General features: G+C 37.9%; 1 protein-coding gene and 1 long non-coding RNA gene across 3 annotated transcripts in view; one reads left to right on the forward strand and one right to left on the reverse strand.

Moving 5' to 3' along the window:
* The window catches only part of LOC122357422, a 47,270-nt gene extending 38,614 nt beyond the window's left edge, over positions 1-8,656 (reverse strand). The window contains exons 1-2 of one of the 2 annotated variants that reach the window (XR_006252474.1): positions 8,005-8,656; positions 7,747-7,928 (exon numbers count right to left, since the gene is read on the reverse strand). This is a non-coding gene — a long non-coding RNA (uncharacterized LOC122357422). The remainder of the gene's footprint in view (positions 1-7,746; positions 7,929-8,004) is intronic. The other variant, XR_006252475.1, reaches the window with a different exon arrangement.
* Positions 8,657-21,873: 13,217 nt separating this feature from the next.
* Positions 21,874-25,624, forward strand: f9a (coagulation factor IXa). Its single transcript, XM_043257610.1, has 8 exons — positions 21,874-22,010; positions 22,189-22,364; positions 22,442-22,466; positions 23,305-23,418; positions 23,520-23,654; positions 23,808-24,094; positions 24,248-24,374; positions 24,858-25,624. The coding sequence occupies exons 1-8, from the start codon at positions 21,956-21,958 to the stop codon at positions 25,436-25,438; spliced, it is 1,500 nt and encodes a 499-aa protein (XP_043113545.1). The 5' UTR covers positions 21,874-21,955; the 3' UTR covers positions 25,439-25,624.
* Positions 25,625-25,822: the final 198 nt, after the last annotated feature.

Consider the following 25,822-nt stretch of genomic DNA (forward strand, 5'->3'; position numbering starts at 1 on the left):
ATATAATATAATATAATATAATAATTAACAGTTCAGCTTTAAATTAATAATACTAATATTTATAGAATAATTTTCTGTCTGTCCTACCTTAACTACTATGCGCTTACATTTAAATTAATCATTTGATACCATGCACTTATTGTGTACATACATGTTTTAACATTGTGCTTTTATTTTTAAATACCTAACCACCAAACCTGTCCCTAGCCTTATCTGTATCCCACTTCAATCACAGCAAAAGTGTTTTTGCAATACAACATGACCACAATAAGTACACTATAATTATTTTTGGATGCAAGTAAATAGTAGTTAAGGTCACCTAATATACAGTGTAACCAAATTTTCAAACGTTAAACCGTGAAGCTTTTATTTCAGTAGAAACCCACAGGAAGAGTTTGTTGTTGGTTTATAGTCTATGAGTGCTTCTCGTGACATGTTTTGGAGTTAATGAGGAGCAGTATTTACTCTGAATTGAGACACACTGCAAACACTAAATCACGTACTGCTAAAACAACAGTGTTTAAATAACAGTGTCACGTTTTACTCTGAAACATGCTATGCAATGCAATGTTCAATTTAAATTACAGCCTTTGTGATTTGATAATAGCACTAAGCCGTATCATGACTTCGGTTTTATTTCGTGCAGCCCTGTTTGGAAAACCTCAAGCATGATGAATAGCTTGCTAAAGGGCAGGTGGCTTTCGTAGCCTTGGCCTTCCATGCCTACCTCTTACCAGAGAGAACCAAATCAAGGTCATTCTCTCATTCTCTTAATCTGATAACCACAAAATACTTGTCAATCACTAAGTAACAAACTTGACTGCTAATTGACTAACAACTTGTCTTCTGTTGGCTTTGCAGCAGAAAATTAAATCCCATTAAGCGATGCCGCGTTCAGGCCCGGGGGAAGTGTAATTAAACAAAACACAATATCCACAGCAGGCTCTGGGATGGAGCAGCCGGCTCAGGGTGTCATTGACACAGGTACATAAATCAACAAGGTGCAGTGTGATGGTTTCAGAACTGAACTCCTGCAGCTACACTTGAAATGTCATGACTGACTGAGGCAAAATATTTGTCAGTGCAGCTGACACGGATCACTGGACATTGCGTAGCAAATAGCGTTGTTGTAATTATGGCCTCGGTAGTGTTTCTGTAGCTGTGAGGTTTATACTCGCTCCGTAGAGCAATAATAAAACTAAACTGCAAGAAAGTTTCACTCCTCCATGTCTGAGATGTGTTATAAATGTACTGTGACCTTGTTACAAGCAGCTGAAGTCTGTCTAATGCCTAAGAACTCAAATATGTTTTCAAAGTGAAAACAATACTCTGCTTTTCAGTCTGAAAGTCATGGCAAAGCAATTCAATACAAACAGACACGTGGACTGTGTGAGTGTCTGCATAGTGTGTGTCTACATAGCTTGTCTCAGACATGTTTACACTCTGTCCATACCAAGTCTTTTCAAATAAGCCCAAGTCAAATCCTCTTGTTTTCTATGCTACAGGTTACTTCAGATTTATAAACCTACATGAAGAACTCGTCTTATACTGTATTTTGTTTTAAAAATGTGGTTTCGATACATTTAAGAGATTTGCTTGAACAATTAACTTAATGGTTAATTTATATGTTGACAAGAGAGGGAATGTTCATCTAAAAATTAAACAAGCATTTGCTTTCTCTAAATTTCAGAGACTGCACAAAAGATGCAAAAATTCAGAGAAAATATGCCTCCTTCCAGGATTAAACGATGCCGTTTAGAAATATCAAATTTGGAGTCCAACGTTTTGTTAAATGAATATTATACCCGGAAAGGTAAAAAATAGTTTGAGTCATCATTTGCTCATCCTCATCCTATATATTTTGATTATATGAGAAATGTATATATTTATATATTAAAAAAATGTTGGTAATGATTTTAATGGACACCGACCTCCATTGAATGAACAAATAAACCCTTTACGAAATTTCTCAAAAATATCTTATCTAACATTCCACAGAAGAAAGTCAGTCACACAGATTTGGAACAACATTGTGTGAGCAAATGATGACAATTTTCATTTTTGAATGAATTATTGTTTTAGTCAGAGTCTATGGTGAACTGCCCTACTGTACTTCAAAACCTGGAGAGCAACATAAGCAGTGGCTCTGTCCATAAACGGAGCAGCTTATCTTTACATCAACAAATGGCATGAAAATGCATTTCTAAATCTCAAACAATTCCATTCAGACCTGTAATCCAAAATCCCGAACTGCCACGTAATCCCACACCTACAAAAACTACGTCCTCCGAATCAAACCATTAGGGTAATGAAAGAATTCAACAATTAACACAGATAACTAGATCAGTAACACTGGTTATGAACGTGATTAATTCAAAGATTATGACTCACCTGAAAATAATACCCAACATACAACATATTTTCCAAGTACTTTACAACACGCTGAACACAGATAGGAAAATATTGATACAGATAGGAATATCCTCAGCATCAAAGGCTTCGTTATAACAAAATGGACCGGAGAAACTGACTGAAGAATGTGGAAATGATGAATATTCCAGATTTAGAGGATGTGTGGTAGTGGCCTACATGCACCATACTGAAAGACTGATTGGGTTTTAATCCCCATAAATGCATTGCTGCATAAATCCCATTACAACCATCACTAGGCCACTGCTGTCATCAGTCATAATATAAAAACTCCAGCACAATGGACCATTTGGGGTAACCTGCTCTCCCTCTCTGCCATTCCTCTCTTATCAATTGTTCTTCCTCCTAAAATTGAACCTTTTCTTGACCTCAGCATTGACGTAATATTATAACAGAACGATTAAATTATTCAAATGGAAAATGAACAGTAAAGTTATCAAAAGTTCAGGGTGAAAACCTTTAAAATACTGGACTACTGGAAGAGCCCAAAAAACGGACACATTTTAAAAAGTAATGCGTTGCAAAATTGTATATATTTGTAACTTTATTGCCACTAGCAATCCGTGTTGCCAAGTCTGCGGTTTTCCAACAGAATTAGTAACAGGTTGTTATTTAGTCCGCAGGTTAAAAAGGTTTACCCACAAAGTGGAACGATTTTGATGGAGAGAACATCTGACAGAAGTGAAAACTGCTGAAAAAACACAATCAGGCTAGTTTTGAGGAAATTTGGTTCATAGAATTGGCAACCCTGCTAATGTCTTTATTTGTAGGTACAGCAGATCAAGATGTTTTTTTCTATGTATTTTATACTGCTGTTCATTACTGTCGATTTAAAGATTTATCCCAAAATGCACAATTCCATACTTCAATTGATAAGACAATAAGTAATAATAATTGGGGTTGACGTTGTATCCTTGAAAACACAAATTTTACAAGGCAGACTGATAAAATCCTGTGCACCCTTACTTCCAGAAGCTGCACGATATCAGCCAATCAGATAAGACCAAATAAGATCTAAAACACTGTCCAGTTTTCTGAGCAATATGCATCAGGTCCCTACACTGTCTGAGGCTGAGACTGGAAACTGTGTGCCTGTGACCTTCTGAGCTGGGCAATGTGACCTATAATTTATAAATTGCTATCTGAAGCAAAGCTTATTTCCACAGGAACTACAAGCTTAGCTAAGACCTCCACTCCCTTCAGACACTTCCAGATCTCTCTGAATTACTACTTCACTCACTTCACCACAGGTATTTGAAGACTTTAAGGTCAAAGCATTTAATTTAGATGAATCGCCCGGCTACTTTGCGGCCTTCTATGTTTAAAGGTGACATAACCATGCTTGAATATTAATTCTAACATGAATATTTATACCACTATAATTAAAAAAAACAGCTAACTATTACGCTAAGTTCATGGAAATTGTCAAAGCGAGGAGAGGCACTCAACATTTTTTGACTGTCCTCCAAAACAAACAAAAACAAGATCTGCATTATTCTGTTTTAAAAGCTGCTGTTATGACAAGCACCGCGGGTTTGTGAGGAGCTGGAGATCAAGCCAAAGCGAGAAAGGGCCAGCCAATCAGAGAGCACTAATCGTGCCGCTTTCACCAGCCCGGCCGTCATTGACGAGGTGGAGGGAACAGCTACAGAGACAGGCCCGCGACATTCCCAAACATTTCAGAGAGCAAGGCGGCGATGTAGAGTGACAGCTCTCTAATGCAGATGGAGTCTTGCTCTAGGGCTGCATGCTGAGATTTCTGTCAGCGCTGAGGAAGCGGTAGCACTGTCCTGAGCCACACTGTCCTTACGCAGCCTTTACAAACCACTTACTACACAAACATCTGACCCTTTAAAAGATGAATATGATTCTGAAAGCGCATTGTACAACCTAATTTTCTTACCAAATTACGTTTTATTTACTGTAACAGCAGGGGCATTTTGTAATAGCGGTGAGCACTTGGTGCTAAAGTATAGAAATACTACTTTTGGTGACGGCTTCTTTTTTTGTAAAGAAATGAATACTTTTATCCAGATAAAATCAAAAGTGACAACGTTATAACGTTTTTTAAATAAACAAAATCACAATTTCCACAAAGATATTAAGAAGCCGTTTTCATCTATTCGTCTTTATCAAATTTCTTGAGCACCTTGGAATTTTAGTATTATTTCTGAAAGATTATGTGACTGATGTAAGCTGATAGTGTAGCTTTGCCATCACAGGAGTAAATTATATTTTTAAATATATTCTAACAGAAAAGACGTTATTTTAAATTGTAATAACATTTCGTAATATTACTGTATTTGGTTTAAAATGAATGCAGTCTATGTGAGAATAAGAGACTTTTAAAAATCATACAGACCCCAAGCAATCGAACAGTAGATACCACATATTTGTTGTCCTAGACTAAATATCATATTGACAACTGGACTTTTGCCTCTGTAAAATTGCGTAATATTAATTTAGGAACATAAGAAAAGCTTTTTGCCATTTATTTATGGCAAAGCGTCCGATTCCCCTCACTTTGTGTGTGAAATGCGGTTGGCAAACAACAAACAACAAGTTCAAACGCCTCTCTTTTATGTTACTGGCAAGGTTTAACCTACAGTGCTGAAACATGGCACTGGACAAAACATCCCATTATCCACAAGTCGTATTCAGCTTTTTAATTTGGTTGGGTCCGGCAGATCAAGACAGCATGTTTTTTTTCCCATCTCCAGTCACAGCATCAGTGGATTTGGATGCTGCAGCAGTCAGGGTGTCGCTATGCCAAGAAGATTAGAGCAGGTGTCAGAGCAGGGCACAAAAAAAAACCTTCTGCTGCTTTGTGATTAATGAAGCCTCTCTAAATTATGCTCTGGATGCCTATTGATTTGGCACTGCATCTGGCCTGGAGATGAATTCATCTGCAAGAAAATATGAAAGACTCACAGCTCCGCTCAGCCGGTCCAGAGCCTGTGGCATTCATCCTCCGGCTAATTAGCCTGTGCTGTAGTCGTGTGCTCTAGGGCATTCAGCGACACTGGCCTAAATTGCAGTGCAATAGAGGACTGATATTTATCAATCCCTAAATAAGACACGTTTAACTGGAAATTCAGAACACAGTCAACGTTTCAAAAATATAGCTTGTATTCTTCCGTTTGTGTTTTGCCTGTTTATTAGAGAGAGACTAGAAATTATTAGAAAGAGAGAGAGAGAGAGAGAGAGAGAGAGAGAGAGAGAGAATGTGATTGGTGTGAATTTCAGGACAGATTCAAACTTGCATCTTAATCAGTGTGGCTCTAGTGTGATAAAGCTAGCACCCTTTCGATTTTTTGAATAGCCATGTCAATATAATGCTATAAAAACTATGATAGTAGTAATGTAAAGTAATGACGAGCACCTAGACTTGTGACCCTGGACCACAAAACCTGTCATAAGTGTACATTTTTATAAATTGACATTTATAAATAAATAAACAAGCTTTCCATTGATGTATGGTTTGTTAGAATAGGACATTATTCGGTTAGGATACAACTAATTGAAAATCTGAGGGTGCAAAAAAAATGTAAAGGTGTATGAATGAAGTTCTTGGCAATATATATTACTAAACACAAATTAGGTTTTTAATATACTTACAGTAAGAATTTTACAAAATATGGTAATGGAACACGATCTTTACTTAATATCCTGATCAATAATTGTGATCCATATGATGTATTTTGGTTATTGCTACAAATATACCCCAGAGACTTAAGACTTTTAAGGTTTTGTGGTCCATAATTATTAATATGACCGAATCAACTTGACATCATTGGGTTACACCAAAACAGGGTTAGATCAAGTTTTTGCAACAACTGCTAGAGTCCACTTTTAAGAGTGTAGCTGCTAACCACACAAAGTGTGAATGATTTGAGCATAGACTCTAAACACAGATGAGCTCAATGACAGCACTGGTCATACTTATACTGAGGACAGAAAAGCTTTCACACATTACATCCAGAGTTACTAACAAGCTAACAAGGGATGATGGGAATATCAAATTTAATGGAATCCTGAAAGTTTTAATGATGTAGAGGCAACCACTGCAATGTGTTTCATAATAACTCAAAACAAATAAGATGAAAGCCAGCATGCTGAGTGAATGAGTCACGTACAATGCTTTGACAAAATGCTGCCTAAAACAAAAAAGAAAAATGAACTCCTGTCGGTACTCAACAAAGTCTGCTGTACATTTACTATAAACACCAATAATAAAAAATACATGAGGGTATGCTGGAATTATATAACATAATGCTGAAAGAGCTGTCTGTCTGTTCGTTCTGTGCCTAAAGAAGGGCGAGGAATGAGTTTATTTTGTTTGCCTCAAGACCAATACTTAATAAACAATATTTATAAAACAACAATTACTCATATTTATTTCTGATCAGAACTGTTTTTATATTAGTAAGTCTATGATAAAAATGTATTAACTTCACAAAAAAAGAACAGATTCTTTGAAAGTCTCCAAATCAACTCTTATTGTTTAACCATATTTATTAGAGGACGTCTGATTTCAAGTTTGAAGTTTTATTCTTTTTTACATTCATGCAAAAACAAATTAGTTATTAAATTTACACAAAAGAGGGACAAATGCAATTTGTCGGTGCGCCAGCAATATTGGTAAAATGCAGTGCCAGTTTATTTTAGAGCTAATCGGGCTATACTACACCGTGGCGTTTCATCAGTCGGAACAAAGGAGCACAGCATATTCATGTCGTTGTAAACTGAAATGAAAACCCCTCAGCAGACAGCATGCACATCAATTAATCGCGCGGAGGTTTCTTTGGCAACCCTGTAGCCCCTTTGTCTCCATGGCAATGGTTGGCCAGTTTACGTCCCGCTGAAGCGCGGCTGTTTCGGAGACACGCAGAAGCTCAGTTTTACGCAATAGGTCATTTGCGCAGTAGCTACCCAAACAAACGATTAAGCGTCATCACGCAGCGCAGATCGGTGCAAATGCGATAAATATTTGAACACTCGCTCAGACCTACCTTAACGGGACAATGGAGGGAAAAATGAATTTGAATGGGATGTTCATTGGTTTTTATTGCAGGTTACGTTAAAGCGACAGTCCAATAATTCATCTCTGCAGAACAGACTGAATGAAAATTTTCGGTCGTTATCAGGTGGTGGCAGTTTTTTGTTCTTCTAATCATTATCAGCATTTATCTTTTCCAATTTCCAATACTATGTTTTCACAATTGAGCAACAATGCAACGAGTGGGAGATGAATGAGATCACGGTCGCTTTAAACCTGTGATGTGAGCAATCGAGACGTTTCAAGACTCTTCTTACCCTTTGAAGCATCCTTTTCTTCTTTAGGCTTAGCCACTTTTCCGCTCATAGATCCCAGTTTGGATGTATAGATCCCGATTTAGATTAAAACCCCGAAATCCTTCAGTCGAGTATGCCCACTGTCGCTTTAGGAAATCCTTGGCAAATCCAAAACAAAGGTGCCAGGTGAGGAGATAAGAGCTCTGCAAGAAACGCATCGTAAATAAAACAAAAGTGCATGTTTTTTAAACATCAGAGGGAAAGTGGCGGTTCTCGTACCTTCTGTCGACATTTATCAATCGCCGTCAATGCAGTTAAACATACAGGCTACAGAAGTCGAGTTTACAAAGCGCGTGGTAGTAACAAGTCCGCCAATGTCACAATCAAACGCAGACCTCGGCGTGCCGCTCTTTGTTATCAGCAAGGTTATCTCACCTTATCTCTTCCGCGGTGTCTCCTACATTAATGCACATTGATATAGACAAACGGCTCCCGCGTGAATCTCGAGGTGCTGGAAATAAGACGAACCCTCTCGAATGAAGCAAACCGATGAACAAAAAGCGCGAGGGAAGGAGAGGGGCTTCCACCGAGTGTCAGTCGACGTCAGCTGTGACACGCTGGACGCGAGCGCTCAAATAACCCGAGGAACCACCGTTTGATAGCTACTGTAACGGAGATATTCGCAAACGTTCTAGCCTGTTGCCAGCGTTTGCAGAAACCGGGTCTGATGTAAAACGCGCTAGGCTGGCGCGAGCAACAGATATTGCGAGTCAAACACGAAACGGCGCGTGCAGCAGAGAGGGAATAAAACCTCCTCTGTCCGTAACGGGGAGTAATAATAATAAGATAGGTATAAAATGCTTTTACAGATAAAGAACGAAAAAAGAAAGGCTGTACGCTCGAATGTTTTTGATTCTATAGAAGCTAAAAAAAGAAAAATCCATCAATGTCCCAATACGCATTTTATATTGAACATTAATCCGATAGCCCTAATTAAAGTTCGTGGATTGGAGGCTCTTGAAAAGTGGGCGGTGGCTGTTATCATTCTATTGCACGTAATGAAAAACGTGCTTTTGAAAATAATTTTTCGCAATTTTCGTGAAATGCATCACGCTGAATCGAAAAAAAAACGCAAGTCAACAACAAATCACACACCTGTCCGAGACAAACAAGAACAATCCTGAAATTGGCCATTAAAAAATGTACTAATTGGCTATTAATAGTTATATAGGCCTGTGCGTACGAATGTACACCCCAAAAAGTAGATGAAGTATTTTTCATTAGGCTATAAAAGTGGTTTCGTACAGGTAAAGAGCAATGATGAGCTTGGGTGAGTTTGCCCGTGTTCCTCGTCTATTTTCCACATTCTTGTTAAGCGTGTAAGCTAACAAACTATTTGTGTTCACAAGAGAAACCAGCTTTTTCTCTCTCCGTGTGGTACCAATGATCGCCACTAGAGGCGTGTGTTTGAAGCGCCCCCGCCTCCGCCCCCCAGTTGAACCCCCGGTAGACTTTGTAGCCTATAAGTGGCCCCCTGTTTAATGACTAAATTCCTTCTGAATCCAGTTATGAAACATTAAAGTAGCTCTGTCTAGGCTGTCCGCCCCAAAACACCATGATTTTTTCAAACTTAAAAAATTCCCCGGAGTGGACAATGCACAGTCTTGTCCTAACAATATTCACAATGATATACTAAGGAAGTTAATGAAGTTTACTTTCTAATGTGCAAAAAGTTGCAGTTGGATATCTGCACAAATATTCCGAGAGACATGTTTAAATGTTGAAATTATTGAAAACCCATACACAAGAATACTTGTAATATTTTGAATGTGAAAAAAATTGCTTCCGTGTGGTTATCTAACATGCAATAAAAATAAATAATTACTTAGGCATGTTTTGAAGTCTGCATAAGATCCTGTGAAAACACATCTTCCAGGAATGTCATCAAACTAAATTCTGTCAAGGCGAATATGATTTTGTATTCCTTTAAATGTATTCAATGTAAATGTCACAGTCTCTCGTTTAAAAGATATTTTAACTTACCTGATTAATGGATTAAGAGAGGCATAAAACCGATGAATTGTCCTCGTTCGGGGCATCCACTCTACTTCGCTTAAATTCTCTACAAACTCTAATCACTTTGTTCCCTTATAACACCAATTAAACCACAAATATTTTCCTTTAAAATACCGTTTTTCTCTGGAGTTGACAGTAAAGCGACATCAGCCTCGGTGTGTATCACCTGACGGATTGTACTCCTTTGCGGCACTGAGTGGAAGGAAACAGAAGGCGATGGTTTCAGGATCCATACTTGCTATTTTTAGGGACAGTTGGACGCCTTTCAAAGTTTCATTGACCAGACTTTATTAAGACGCTGTCCAGGGCTTTAAACTGACAGTGCTTGGGTTTGTAAGGAACCAAATTCTACAATAAACAAGGGTATATGAAATTTAAAAAAAATATATATACTCAACACTTTAGCTCCCACCAATTTTATAACCTCCCACTAAATCTTTAACTTCCTAAAACGTATCTTCCTATTAAAAAAGGGAAATTTTACTGAAGGGAGCTAAACATAAATATCGTTTTCAGCAGCTGGATTTCCAGCAGAAGGGAGTTTGCCTCCACAAATAATGATGGCATTTTGAGGTTGCAATCTACTAAGTCACCTTGGAGAATTTAAGAAGATGGGAAGCGAGAAAAGAGGCCATCCAAGAAGTGTGGGTTAAAGTGGTTTATCTGAGCACAGTGTATCTTCTGGGTTTGTAGTTTGTCAGGCGAGAGCTCACATCCCAGCATGAGGGAGCTGTAGGCTATTCTAACCTCCCTTTGCCCTTCACCCTTTCTCTAGCGATGCTCAAACATCTTGTTAACATACACAGAGTCTGTCAAATCCAGAGCCCAAACAAAAATCTCTCTCTGCATTAGATCGGAGTTGACAGCTAATGCTTGTTTAAGCATTTGTTAAAGAGGTGGTTTACGGTGTACAAATATATTGACAGTTTGGGGTTTTATTGGAGCTAAATGCTTGAATTAGTGCAAAGTGACAGTTATTTACAAAACAGTTAGTGTTGAAAGTCTCTCGTTTTCACATTGTAATTATTTCCTTTCAAGTCTGTCATCGTCTTCGCTGCTAGTACCAGTGTGCCTTTTTTAAATAATATGTTACAATTAATGCCTATTTTTATTACTGAAGAACCACATTTACTACACAGAGCAACTCTTCACTTTGAATCTTCAACACAAAGATTGGAGCATTGGTTGGGTTGAGGTGTAATATATAACAGTATATTGATTTGGCATCTCCTTATCTTGACAAGATCCACACGATATGTGTACTGTACAGTAGTGACATGCGTACTGTATTTTTCATGTACATTGTAGCAAGACAGGATTCGGCGCAGAGTAATGGCCTCGCATTTATATTCATGAGAACCGAGATGCATAAGAAATTTCTGTGCTGTGTCTGATAGCATTAAAGAGAAGTACAGCTTTCCAAATGGTGAATCAATATTTGTCATGTCCAATCGGATGCAAAAGGTCATGTAGGTCAGTGTGCTACTGATCAATAAGAAATGGGGTCACCAGCTGGATGAAATGATGAAAACGCCCATCTGAAAAATGATCTCACTATTCCTCAACTTGCTGTCAGTTAGGAGAAATTTACAAGTCCAGTAATATTACCAAAAGTACATCTAAACATTGCATTTTATATGTTCCACTTCATCATTTTGAATTTCTACACTAAGCATACATTAAACCAACAGATCACTTGTGCAAGCTTAGTTTGTTGTTATATTTAATGTCATAAATTATTTTTTATTATTTGTACTGAGTAGCGGTTGACTAATATTGATTTTTCAGTGACTGATTCTCCAGAGAACAGATTGTATGCATTATCAATTTAATGATGGTAAATAAGAATGCACATAACATTGCAGACTCGCCATACTTTATATAATATTTAGTGTTCAAATTAAAAATTGTTATTAAAAACAGTTTCTTCTTTCATAATGTAGACTGTTTTCAGTGAAAACCAATTTCCCCAAAGGCAGCAATAACTAAAAACTAAATCCAAACTCTCAGAATAGGTCACAAGTTCAAGTCATATTAGGTTATATTAAATATTTACCTGTTTTTTCTCTGATGTGACTCTCCCATAACGTCCATTGTGCCGCTCAGTTGTCACTCAATCAACCTCTGTGAAATAACAGCAGTTGAGATTCAAGACTATGAATTATTTCACAGCGCTAAGTCAGGGGTGTTGATGTCCAGAGGTGTCCTTGAAATGCTTTTACTGATGAATGGTTTGGAACGATAGTATTATGTGGGCAACAATTATCTAAATGTTCATGAAGAAAGGCTCAGCTGTGAACACTCAGTTACGGGTTGACATTAATGGCAGTTTACTTACAAAGCCAGGACACAGTCATTTTCTCTAACTTGTTTTGTGAGAAGACACACGCTTCAAAGTGACTTTGTAGAACACAAGCAACTTTTGCAGAAGTTTTTATTTGTATCAAAGACGTCATGCACGCACTTCTTATACAGACACTTCACACTTTGTCTTTTTTAATATCGGTATTTATAAGTTTACTGCTTTAAATAAACCTATGATCTCAAATCAACAAGCCTGACAGGGTGGTCGATCAAATAGAAAACTTTACACAGACCAAATGACGGATGAGAAAATATGCCATTTTCAGGACCTTTAGGGATTGTTTCTAAAATAATTTTCTGGGACAGAGAGAAAAGTGTTTTAGGAATAAAGAGCAAGTGATTTATGGACCACTGTTATGCTGAAGTTTTAGTTAGAAGGCTTATTTTGTAAATATTGATATGTCTCTGTGCTCTGGGTAAGGCTGATTAGGGAGTAATTAATTTCCTGTTATGATAAGTATTCTGCTACTACAATATGACACCATATGAGAGCATACACACCTGAGGGTCATATGGCTGACTTTGCAGTATAAATAATTGCCTACATCACCTACAAAGGTAATTATTAAATACCTAAGAGAGGAAATGTTTCATTTCCACTCTCTGCATCAGCACTTTCTCTTTCACTGCTGTATAGAGCACATATGCTAGCAATGACAGGTCCCAATGGGGTCAGCCAACTGTTAGAATTGAGGTCAAAAGCTTTGACCTGACACCACAATTCTGTCATCTCCTCTGTCTAAAATTGGCACAACTGACCCCTTTGGGTTTATGGCTGAATTTTCTACCTAAAGTCTCATCTCTCACAAACCTTTGGAGAACTTCTGCTTTCTGGCAGTCAGCGAGTGTGATCAAACCATCATTAATGACAATATAGTTTAATGCCGCAGACTTTGTTGAAAATGCTTTGTAGCATATCAGACGATATAAGATTCAATCAGAACAGTGTTGAAATGACACAAAAACTAAATTCCAACAAGACAACATCATAAATCTGTCCACATTCTGTTCTTTTTAAGAAATGTTGAATAGTTTAATTGAATTTAAATTGTCCATGTTGCATCATTTAATGCTTATGTAAAATGTAAATTTGCAATAGAAACCATTGTCCAAGTCATACTCTGCAAAAGCGAGGAAATTTTATCATGTGACTAATAAGCTAACGTGTTAATTCATGTATTAGGAGGAGAAACATCACAACACTCTGAGCTTAAACAATGTCTAAATGGTCAGGACACTATTTGGGATGTGCACAACAGTCAGGTTTAAAAACTCAGGACACCAACAAATTGCGCTAAGAAAATAAGTTTGTGCATTCTTGGAGCACTCACTGGATTGCATGCTTGCTGCTCCTCTAAAAACCATGAGATACACCATCTAGTCTCATCAATCTTCTTTTCTTTTCCGCTGACAATTTCGTTTTCTACGTTTTGCCACAAAACCGTGTGTCAGGTGTGTCTGTGCCTGCCTCAAAGCTAGTGCACACAACTCTACATCATCTTTCAGCCAGTGACGTCACTTTGAAGGATTTAAAGGTCTGCCAATCAACTTTGAAGGTTGATTGGCAGACCTTCTGCCAGTCAACAACCTTGGGAAACCCCTTTCTGCAATGATGTCAACAAAAGGAATTCACTAAAACAGGCAACAAGTACCTCAAGATTCTAGCTGAACTGCTGCATGTTAATAGACTCATTGAGAAACTCGACTGATTGATGGTTACTCAGGTCAAAGAAACTGCATCAAATATAAACATATATTTCACATTGCCACTTGCTTAAACTCGTTGTTTCCTCGCTTTTTTCTCTTCTGGCAACTTGTGTGTGCGTTTCTGCGTTAGGATAGTTTATGTCTTAATTAAATATATATAAGTCTTATTTATACCGAACAGAGATGTTCATGTCTTAAACTGCCAATCTTGTTGCCATGCTTAAAAATATTGTTTTCACTACACTGTGGATGTTAATATCCATTGTAGAATTGATGTTATACAGCTCGTTCCATGAATCACTGGTTGACTCAGTGATCATCTGTAAAACAGCGATTCTGTCCAAATTCCCTTTAAATATCTAAATAATTCCCTTTGGCATAAACGAACGTGTTTCCCTTATAGCTTCAGCAATATTTTGAAAAGGTTAATTAAAAATGAGTAGTCTTTCCGAAATGTCTCAATATTTGGTTTGACAGCAGCACTCCAGTTCAACCCCAATGTTCATGTTCTCTAATATGGCTGAGATGATTCAATGGAAGCAAAAATATCTGTCTGTACACTGAGTCACATGATCAATGTCCCAAATTTCCTTCTTTGATTAGTGACCTAGAAAAAGTTCACGCTTCCTGTTTATTTCCAGGTTTAAATGAGGTTTAGACTCCAAGATTGTTAATGTGATCTCAGACTGATAAGCAGCGAAAATCTGCCGTAGTTTTAGTCCAGTTTCACTCATTGGTGCCGTTTACGATATATAATCCAAAAAAGGTGGTGATACATATAAGAATTATAGAAATAAGAAAAGGCCAAGGCAGAAAAACATTGATTTAACCTGAGCTTGACACAAGAAATATCCCCCAGCAAGACTTCCTACCTTTCTCTATCTCCCACTTGTCTCTTCCTCTGTACTCTCCCATCTCTGCTGAAGAGCCTTGAGCTGAGTTCTGTTTAACATTCCATGGGTAAACATTAGACTTTATTGTAGTACTGTCCTAGAGTGTTCAGAGCTGCGGAGCTCTGGCCTGACTGATCCCAGAAGACTAGTCCAAACATCAGTTGCAGAGGGCTGAAAAAACACTAAACTGAAATTGTTGTGATATTTTCTTAGGCACAATGTGAACTTTTCTTCATGATAACGAAAGAACAAAATATGTTTGATTGTCTCGTTTTGGCATTTGATGAATCCCGGTGGTCTGAGAATATTCTAAAAATGTTAACAGCTTATCTGGAGGAGATTTTACACATAATATGATAAGAGTATAATCTGCAGTTCCACTGCAGTCCAAAATGTACTCCTGCATTTTAAAAATGTTTGGACACTTGTGAATTGGGCCATCACAGAATTACATGACACTGTTTCTAGGCATTTACACTTTCACTGTAATCACTAGCTGCTGATTGTAAGATAATGGCAGTGTAATGGCAATGATACTGAACTTGGTTGGAGCTTTTTACAATTTAGTCAGGGTTGACAAATAACCTGGACACCCTCTTGCTATTGTCTCACTGTTCAGTGCACTTTCAATGATCTGTAAATGTAATTAAAAGCAATAGTTTAAGCATTATATACATGAACTGGGGTGTGTCAATGTGTCTGGTTTAAACTAGTGGTCTTCAGCTTTGACCAACAGGGACATTTTTATAAAACAGTCAACAGATCTAGCCCAGACTGATATGAGCCATTTAAAAAAAAAGATTTGAGACCAAACACAAGATTTAGAGGTCTCAAATCCAACTGAAACTGCATCGACAGACTAATGCATACAGTCACTCGATTACATTATGTCTCTTCTCAGACAATACAAGACTTGACAAATGCTGATTTAACATATTCAATCAGAGACAATAAGCACTGATCAACACCAATAGACTTTGACAGGAGTAAAACAATGAAATAACAAAAACCGATGAATGTATTTGGTATGAATTGGCTTGTAAAAATACATTTCTGACATATAAAGAACTGAAATAAAGTTACCAAAACTGTTAATCTAAAAAAAAGGTACAAAAGCAGTTACTAAAGCTACATCATTTTTTAAGGTACACATTTGCACCTTATTTCCCCTAAAAGTTGACACATTAGTACTCTGAAGGACATGGTGTCAGACATCTCCACACACATCTCCTCGATTAAAACTCATCTAATATGATAAAGTACAGCTAGCCTGTAGTTCAAGAGAGAGAGTCCAAAGAAATGCGTTTACGGTTTTGAGCACACATAAAGTAGCTATTTCTTTTCATCCTCTTACTAAATATCAAGCAGATTGTTTAAATGTCAGCTGCTTAGATTGGGCCGAGCTGGAGTGGCGCACAGGGGCCGTGGGTGTGAAACATTACCCTTTCAGACTCACAGAATGACTGTGCTAATTAACAGAGGTGCACTCCAACAAATACCAGATTAATGTCAATGGCCGAGTCCAGGAGACTCAGGCATGGGCAGATCCTTCAAGCCTGCAGTCGTTCCATTTATAACTGCACCCACAGGAAGGGAGTTGGGAGGGTTCTGTGTGATTTAATGGTGGAAAGGGAGACAGATGTCAGGGCCAGCAGCAGAAAATGCCCCTATACTCACCTTTAGAAAATAAATGGGATGCTTCCATGTCTAACGTGAGAGGGAGTAGACACGCTGTCATCAGTCGGCATCTAAACTGATTGAACACACTTAAAAACATAGCTGAACATGTCACTAATACTCTTATATACTCTTTATTTAGTTCACTTTTTCATGACAAATAACCTGTGCTACCGTGCCATAATGTTACATGTTATGTAGCACCTGAATTTCTAGTCATAGAATATAGGGTAGAAGCTGTCTAGTTGTCACACTTTTTAGGTCACTAATATTTCTCACACAAGGTTTCTTAGGGCAGGTTTGTTTATTTACTTCACTTCTCTTCACTTAAATTCACTTGAATTGAATTGAATTTAAAGGAATAGTAAACACAAACATGAAAATTCTGTCATCATTTACTCGTCAAGTGCCGAACACAAAGAAAGATATTTTGAAAAAAAGTTTATAACCAGGCTGTTTCGGTCAACACTAACTTCCATAGTATTTTTTTCCCTACTGTGGAAGTCAGTGGTGACCCAAACAACCTTGTTACAAACTTTTGTTCTATATCTCTTTCTTTGTGTTCATCAGAAAAAAAAAAATATACAGATTTGGAAATGATAGTAAATGATGACAGAATTTTCATTTTTGTGTGAACTATTCCTTTAATTTAATTGGAACACATTTTAAGATCTTGAGGGTATTGAACATTTCCACTGATATTGCCCTGTAATAAAATTATATAGTTTATTACTGAATCTAAGATTAACATACAGGATTTGTCGTTACACTTTGTGGTTACCTGGTTGCTCTTGTTGTCTCAGTAGGAACCTGCCAAAAACAAAAGAACATGAAAAGAAGATACCAATTTTAAATGAACGAATTGCATAAAATTACATCATTTGAAATATGCAAAAAATAAGCCAAAAATAAGCCAACCTGTCTTAACATTTGTAAATATACAATTTAAATTTACGTTAAAATCTAATGGTTTAGATATAACCCCTGTGACAAGTGTTTTTAGTTATATATATATATATATATATATATATATATATATATATATATATATATATATATATATATATATATATATATATAGGAACATGATAATTAAATTTTTAATAAATTTTTAATTAACAATCATTTTATGATCGTAACATGGTGGTTAGAGGGTCACTTCAAAAGCAGAAATCAAGACTTGAAGCCCCAGTGCATGACCTAAAAGTTCTGAAAGTGGTTCTTCAATAAATGCTATGTAATTTGCATAAATAATAGCTTTGGTTCATTATGCCACCGTGATTGAAAACACACCCACACATGCTCCCATGTTCCCGCAGGAGCAGCAGCAGAGTAAACACACGGTGAGGAGTGACTGATGTCCGTACTGCGCTCTCAGAGAAGGAGGAAAACAGTAAGGACTTACATGGTGAGTCACAGCTAATCCCTGGAACCGCAGAAACAGAGGCAGAGATTGTGCTGTCTGCGTAATGTGAAGGTTGTTTCAGACAGCCTGCTATTCTTAGGCTGTCTGCATTCGTCTGCGACGGCGCAAAGTTTATTTTTCCCCTTTTTCTTCTAAAAACGTACAAAGCAAAGTGAAGTAATTACAACCTTTCTCAGTCTTCTCTGTGCTGTTTCCTGTTGGTGTGATGTTTCTCTGTTCTCGCTATTTGCTGTTATGTTCAATGCTATATATCTGCGGTCTGGCCTGCTGCCTCACCGTCTCTGGGGAACAATCAATCTCACTAAAGGAAGAAATTCATGTGAAACTCAACCTCAGTTAGTGCTTTTATCAACTGCATCATCTAAAACAACTTCCATATGCAAACACACTTATTCTGCGTCCTGGATATTATATAAATACAGCACCTCTGCTGACAAGCTCATTAAAGAACTGAACAATTGTCATCAGTGATAATTTACTCACTTATTACGTCATTTAGTTTCACTTTTTTACGCAAGAAAAGAGGGAGATGTGAAAAGACGTAGATATAGTTTTCAGTAAAACCTAAAGGGATAGCTCAACCAAAAATGAAAATAACACCATGATTTACTCACTATTAAGCCATCCTAGGTGTATATGACTTTCTTTTTTTAGATAGATGCAATTGATTTATTGATTTATTGAACTGAGTTACTGGCAATGTACACTTTTCCAATGCTCTTGGTCACTATTCACCATTCATGGAAAAGAGCAGCACGAACATTGTACCTATTAACTCATTTTTGACTGTAGAAAGAGAATTCAGAAGGTTTTTCGTGTGGATCAAGAGAACATGAAGTATCTGTAAGAACGCTGTAGTCTTGTACCTGTCATCATTAACACTGCAACAATCACAGCTCCTCATTTCTCTCTCTCTCTCTTCATCCCTTCTGTCTGCACATCACACTACACGGTCAGGTGCTTCTTGAGGCCAAAAATAAGTTAGCACAAATGGTTCAGGGACTCTAATGAGCTACATGGGTCCTGTGTAGAGTTCACAAGGCTGGGACCTCTGAGATCTGCTTGCCTCCCCAGAGTGAGGATGCTCTCCATAATCGATTACACTGAACAGGCGTCACATTTTTATTATCTACTGGAGTGGGCTGATCTTTCACAGTAGCCTCTAATCTAATTGGAGATGGCACCAATTCCCAGCAGCACAGGGCAGGCAGACAGACGCACATCACTGCTGAAATCAATGGTGCTGCGTTATAAATCAGCTTCAGTTCCCACATGCACCGCATAACAACACCAACCTGCCCTGCTGTCACAGCATTATACAGTATCAGCACCTGCTGTGCATCAGGCCAAGGCTTAAAGTATATGCCATCTCAAAACATGAGAAATGCATTTTTCCAAATGATAGTGTATTCTCTCAGTAAGTGAAAATGTACAGTTAGCCTGTCATTATCACAAAATAAACTGTGACAGGGTAATATTTCAATTCGCCAAGATGACAGCATTGCATTAATGGCGTCTTTACGTGATGGTGAACAAGATCTAGTGAATTCTATACGTTTTTTTTTGGCTCATTGGAACGAAGGGCATGTCCCAGTACCAACACATGCAGTTCAGGCCTGTGCGTGCATTCGTCCACAAAAGCGAGCAAGAAAGGTCAGAAAAATACCAAAGCTCAGGGCCCTTTATGTACACTAAATAGCACAGGTCTGTAAAAACTTTACTTGGAAGAGCTAAACATTTGCTGTCTTTGAGCACACTTGAAAACTGCAAAAATTAGTCATGCAATATATAAGTAGACGTGTAAAAAGACTAAAACTATGTATTGGAACAGACAAAAAATGAATTACAGAAAAGAATGTCTAGGGATCTGGAATGGATACAGAAAACACACCAATTTCAGAAATAGACATAGTATTTTAAATTGTTCTCTGATATCTTCTTAGAAGGTATGTGGCTGAAGTAAGGGTGAAAAACGGTTTCACGTGTCCATTTACACCCCTAGGTTTTGTCTTTAGAATGAAATGATCTGTTTGGAACGGTCATGGATAATAATATGGCGCTCTGCTCTGATTGGCTGTTTCACAGTGCAGCTCGCACGCACTCTGTTTATTCTAATGAACGTCAGTACTTTCTTTTGCACAATATTTTCTTTTAACGTCTGCATAAGGAGGAAAAAAGTGCACATTTTAAAACATTTTCAATGTATATGTCAATAGAACGTTAGCATAACGTTCATAAAACATATTTGCTAGCCAGCTAATCCCCAATTAGCGTAATACAAATAGTGAAGTCATCTAAGGTAGCTTTTTATACTTCTGTACAGCGCAATGGACCAATCATAAACAAGTATTCCAGAACGTCAAGGCTTTTTAAACATAGTAATGCCTTTATCATTGTGTTAGTGTTGTCTGGATTTGTCTAAATATAGCTCTGGCTTCAGAGACTTAGCTTCGCTGACTGATGGTGTTGGTTTTAAAAATGGCTGTGAATTCAGAGCTAACTGGGGGTAAAGCTTTTCCAAGCATTAAGTGCAGTAATGAAAAAAGTTTTGAGTGATGTAGTCGTTTTACTCGTGCCTTTATAGCTGCAATAACAGTCTGTTGATTGCTGCTTCAGAGGCTGTGAGCCAAAGCCCATCTCAGCAATGAAAACCAACCCTCAGTTACAGATTGATTGGCACTCATACAGTGGGATTGATGGCCAGTGTTAATTACTTAGAAATGAATAATTCAGACCGTAATGGCTGGATGAAAACGAAAAGCCCACAGTCAATAAGAAAGCTCCATCTGAGAAGATAACAGATTCCCAAGGGACGAGAAGAAATCAAGAGCACTTACAGCGGAACTGAGGCGCAGACTGGGCTGTTCTCCAGCCCCTCCCACAGTCCACAATACAGGGCCATCTGTGAAGAATATAACCTACTACATGATAATGCTTGCTTTCTTTATGAAGTATTGCATATTTCATCTAATTGCCATCTCTTTTCTGTAACAGGGAAAGAGGAAAGCAGTGAATGCTAAACTGATTCAGGAGGTTGAAACTAGCAGATACGTTATTGATCTACTCATTGAAGCAGCAGCACCATCTAGTGGAGGTTTGATTTTGAAAAGGGGTGAGCCATCTTTCTGAAGTAGAAAGGAAGTATATTTTGAGGTATATAAATACATATCACTTGACGTATATTAAGTCATATATACTTTGTGGGAAAATATTTTATGTAATAGGCTATTATAGGTACTACAATATTTAAATTTGATTAATATTCAAATATTGTAAATTTAATATTTTTACTATTTAAAATGACTGGTTTCTATGTCTGTAGCGTCACACGATCCTTCATAAACCATTCTAATATGCTGAACTTGTTGTTCAAGAAAAATGGTATTATTGTTATTATCAATATTTAATTTTATTTTAGGATTCTTTGGTGAATAGAAAGGTCCAAAAATCAGCATTTACCTGAAGAAAAGCTTTTGTAACATTATGAAGATCATTCAAAAGCTTGGAGTATGCAAATTACAATTATTATAAATAAAAGTTTTAAATATATTTAGACAGAAAACAGTATATTTAGAATGTAAAAATATTTAGAAGTTGTACCGTTTTTGTCGTTCTTTGGGACAAATAAATGCAGGTTTGGATGTGCAGAAGATACTTTAAAAATTTTTTATCTTACTGTTCAAAAACGTTTGACTGATATCTTTCCTAAGTTAAACATTTACACTGGCATGACGCCCAAGCAAATTATTAAAATGTAAAGTTATTATAAAAAATAGATATTTTATTAGGCCATCCTCGTATGTGAGGTTATTGGAAAAAGATTGAGTGAAAAATACAAAAATTAATATATAAAGTGTGCACATTAAATTAGCAGTTTTGTAAAATATAGTATCTTTTTTCAAACCAGCTCCTCACACACAAATATGACTGAAATCATTGCTATTTTGTTCTGCTTTTCTTTCTCTTAGTCAACCACAAAATCCTGTGTCAGTCGTTTGTGTGGAAGTGTGTGGATGTACTTTGGAGCGTTGGCTCAGGTTGTTTGTCAGGTCACTTTGGAATAATAAGGAATCGAATTTGGATTGATATGGCTCCATTCATTCTTGTTCTATTACCATGCATTCTGCCGCAGACCTTTGCAGGTAAGACCTACAAAACCATTTACCTCTCGTATATCAGACTTCTTAGAGCTGACAGAAAACATACAAGGCACACTCGGCATTTGCCCTCTTGACTTTCTGAGGGTTAATAATAATATTCACGCATGCTTTCAGTAGTTGCCCTCCAGTAAAAATGATAAACTCTCAAACCCTGTAACAGTCCCGGGATCAGTGTTCCTAGACGGGGAGAAAGCTGACAGCCTTTTGAGGAGACACAGGCGAGCAAACACAGGACTGTTTGAGGAGTTTCTGAGAGGGAATGTAGAGAGGGAGTGTATGGAGGAGACATGTGTCCTGGAGGAGGCCAGAGAAGCCTTTGAAAATGACGAAAAGACAGTGAGTAGGTAAGATGTGATTCGTCAGTTGTCGTGCATTGAGTAATATAACAAATGTGCGTTTGGTCTGTTTTTCAGATGGAGTTCTGGGCAAGATATGTTGGTAAGTGTGTTTAATCATTGACCGAGGGCAAACAGGAGAACAGCTCTATGTGTTAAAGGAGCAGTTCGCTCCAAAGATGCATTCACTCCAAATGTACTCACCCCAAGTCCATCCAAGATGTAGATGAGATTGTTTCTTCATTGGAACAGATTTTTGGGAAATTTAGCAATAGGCTACATCACTTGATGACCAATGGATCCTCTGCAGTGAATGGGTGCCGTCAAAATGAGAGCCCAAATTGCTGATAAAAGCATCATAATAATCGACATGCAAACCAAATGACTCCAGTACATCCTTGAAGCAAAAAGCTGCTTACTTGTAATAAGCATATTTATCATCAGAAATGTTGCAGCCAGCTAAAATGAAAGCGCTCTATCCATAATATTGCTTTCTCTCTTGATTTTTTGTATTGCCTGAATCAATAGTTTACAAGCACAAACAGTCCAAAGCAATTCTAAACAAATATGCTGACAGATTTTGATATGAGAGGACTACATAGAACGAACATTTTCACGAGAGAAGAAAGTTTCATTACGGATAGAGCGCTTTTCAGCTGGATGCAACATTTCTGATGATCAATACGCTTTCTACAAGCAAGCAGCTTTTTGCTTCAAGGATGTACTGGAGTCATTTGGTTTGCTTGTCGATTACTATGATGCTTTTATCAGCTATTTGGACTCTCATTCTGACGGCACCCATTCAGAAATAGCACACAGAACAGAAATAACATACATAAAAACATTCCTATTATGTACGTTTAGGTAGCTTATGGAGCAATAAATTAGGTGACATTTGAACTGGACATCATTCTATTCTTAAACTCACAATTGTCTGTTAGATGGGGATCAGTGCAAATCTTCACCCTGTCAAAACCGAGGCACATGTGAGGACCAGATTGGCACATACACCTGTAACTGTCCACGGGGCTACTTCGGCAAAAACTGTGAAATAGGTTAGAAAAGATCTTTTTTTTTTTTTTTTTAGCTAAAATGAATGAATAAATGATTGAATGACCATTAAATTGGTCGATAATTAAAAAAACGTCTTTCTCAGTGACAGCCAAAACGTGTGATGTTGATAATGGAGGCTGTGAGCATTTCTGCATCGCCATGGACTCTCACGTGACAGCGTGTCAGTGTGCCACCGGTTACAGACTCAATGAAGACGGACTCACATGTGAACCTATAGGTGATTTAATGACTTCTTACACTCCTAATGCCCTGACTGAAACGCGCGAAAGAGCTACTTTCGTTCTTAAAGACATAGTACTTTTTTTTCTGAAGAAAGTCACTGCAAGCAAGATTATAATTACAACAACTATTTATTTTTATATGTGTCTAGTTAAGTTTCCTTGCGGCAAAATCACTAAAACAGCCGTGAGAACCGCGGCCAACTCTGCGCAGTCTTCCAACAAGACAAACAGATCCACAGCCAGCATTTCCAAACCGGGCAACTCGACAACCCGTTCAAATTCTAACGGGAAAGAAGAGAAAATCCCGCCGTCTCACGTTAAACTCCCTAAATGGGCAATCGATGAGTATTTGATGACTCCTGCACCAACCGTAAGTGCTCCAAAAAGCCGTATTGTTGGTGGCAATCCAGCTTTACCCGGAGAAATCCCTTGGCAGGTAAAGGCTATCAATATCATGCGCTGTAGCAATCAAAAACGCCTTTGATCAAATAATCTATGAGTAAATTAGTGAGTTAAGAGGCACATCTACTGCAATCTGTTTATGCACCCCAAATCGTGTCATTTATCCCAGTTGACTGCTGATCTCTAGGTGGCGCTGGTGGCGCGCTCAACACAGCAGGTGTTTTGCGGAGGCGCTGTTCTTAACCAGTTCTGGGTCATTACCGCAGCCCACTGTCTGGTAGGGATACAGAATGGATCCTTCTACATCAGAGTTGGTGAGAGAGAAGGAAATACTGGTTCAGTTAAATCGCTGTATGGCGCCAATTTTAAACGTATATGTATCAAATATTCATATAATAGTATGTCGGCGCAAATAGCCTCAGGCATTCCCGAGTTCGAGTTCCAGCGCGCAATGGAAAACTGAATGAAAAACCATTGTTAACAATAAGATCTATTTGTTGAACATCAAATCAATATGCTAGCCTAGTACCTGATGCTGAAGACTGGAGTAAAGCTTCTGAAAAGTCAACTTTGCCATCACTGGAATACATCCTAACATACATTCAAATAGAAAACTTTTTTTTCTAATTTTAACTTTATCATTTCAGAATATTAGTGATTTTACTGTATCAAATACATATAGCCTTGGTTGAGCATAAAACAATTCTTTAAGCATTATCTACAGTATATGGAATATCTTTACAATTTCAAGACCAGTTATTAATAATATCACTAAACTAAAACGCTATGCTTCACAGGGGAACATGATGTCTCCAAGACTGAGGGCACAGAACAGAATCTGAACGTCACCCGTTTCGTCTCGCATCCCCTTTATAACTCCAAAGTAAGCCTCTACAATCATGACGTCGCCTTGTTGCGGCTACGCAACCCAATCCAGTTTACCTTGACCGTACGTCCCATCTGTCTGGGACCCTTGTTCTTCTCCAACTCACTGCTTCAGTCTGGATCTCTGGCTACCGTCAGCGGCTGGGGCCGTCTACGCTTTCAAGGCCGAAGTGCGGTGACCCTTCAGAAGGTTGAGCTGCCTTATGTAGACAGAACGGTGTGTAAGGAGAGCAGCAGCGACCCGGTCACACACTTCATGTTCTGTGCTGGATACTCCGACTCTCCTAAAGACGCGTGTCAAGGGGACAGCGGAGGACCTCATGCCATGCGCTACCACAACACCTGGTTCCTCACAGGCATCGTCAGTTGGGGAGAAGAATGTGCCAAGAAAGGAAAGTACGGTGTTTACACACAGGTTGGTAACTATTATCGTTGGATACAGCACGTCATGGGCATTACCAAAGGAGTACTGCTTAAAAATGTGGACCTATGATTTATAATTCTCATTTTAAAATCTCATCTGCACACATGGAATATTCAAACCTGTAGATAAAAAAAAGCACTTGTTTAATCACCGTTAGATTTTTCGTAATTTGTAACATTGTAGTCACGCTCCGGCCTCAAGATCTAGCTGACTAATGAGATTCCTTCAATAAACCCTGTGCAGCATTTGATCAATTATGCACGACTTAGTACCTTCACTGTCCCACAAGGATATTTAATAATCCATAGACACATACCGTTTTATCCCGTGGTTTAATGAAAACAGGTATGTTATTAAGCATAAGTTACTTACGTATCTTGCTACATGATTAGAACCCGCTAAGGTTTCTTGACTGAGAACTCAATCTCTCATTCAGACAGCAAGAAAAAAAGT

The sequence above is a fragment of the Puntigrus tetrazona genome, chromosome 14 (assembly GCF_018831695.1).
Source record: "Puntigrus tetrazona isolate hp1 chromosome 14, ASM1883169v1, whole genome shotgun sequence".
NCBI classification, from domain to species: domain Eukaryota; kingdom Metazoa; phylum Chordata; class Actinopteri; order Cypriniformes; family Cyprinidae; genus Puntigrus; species Puntigrus tetrazona.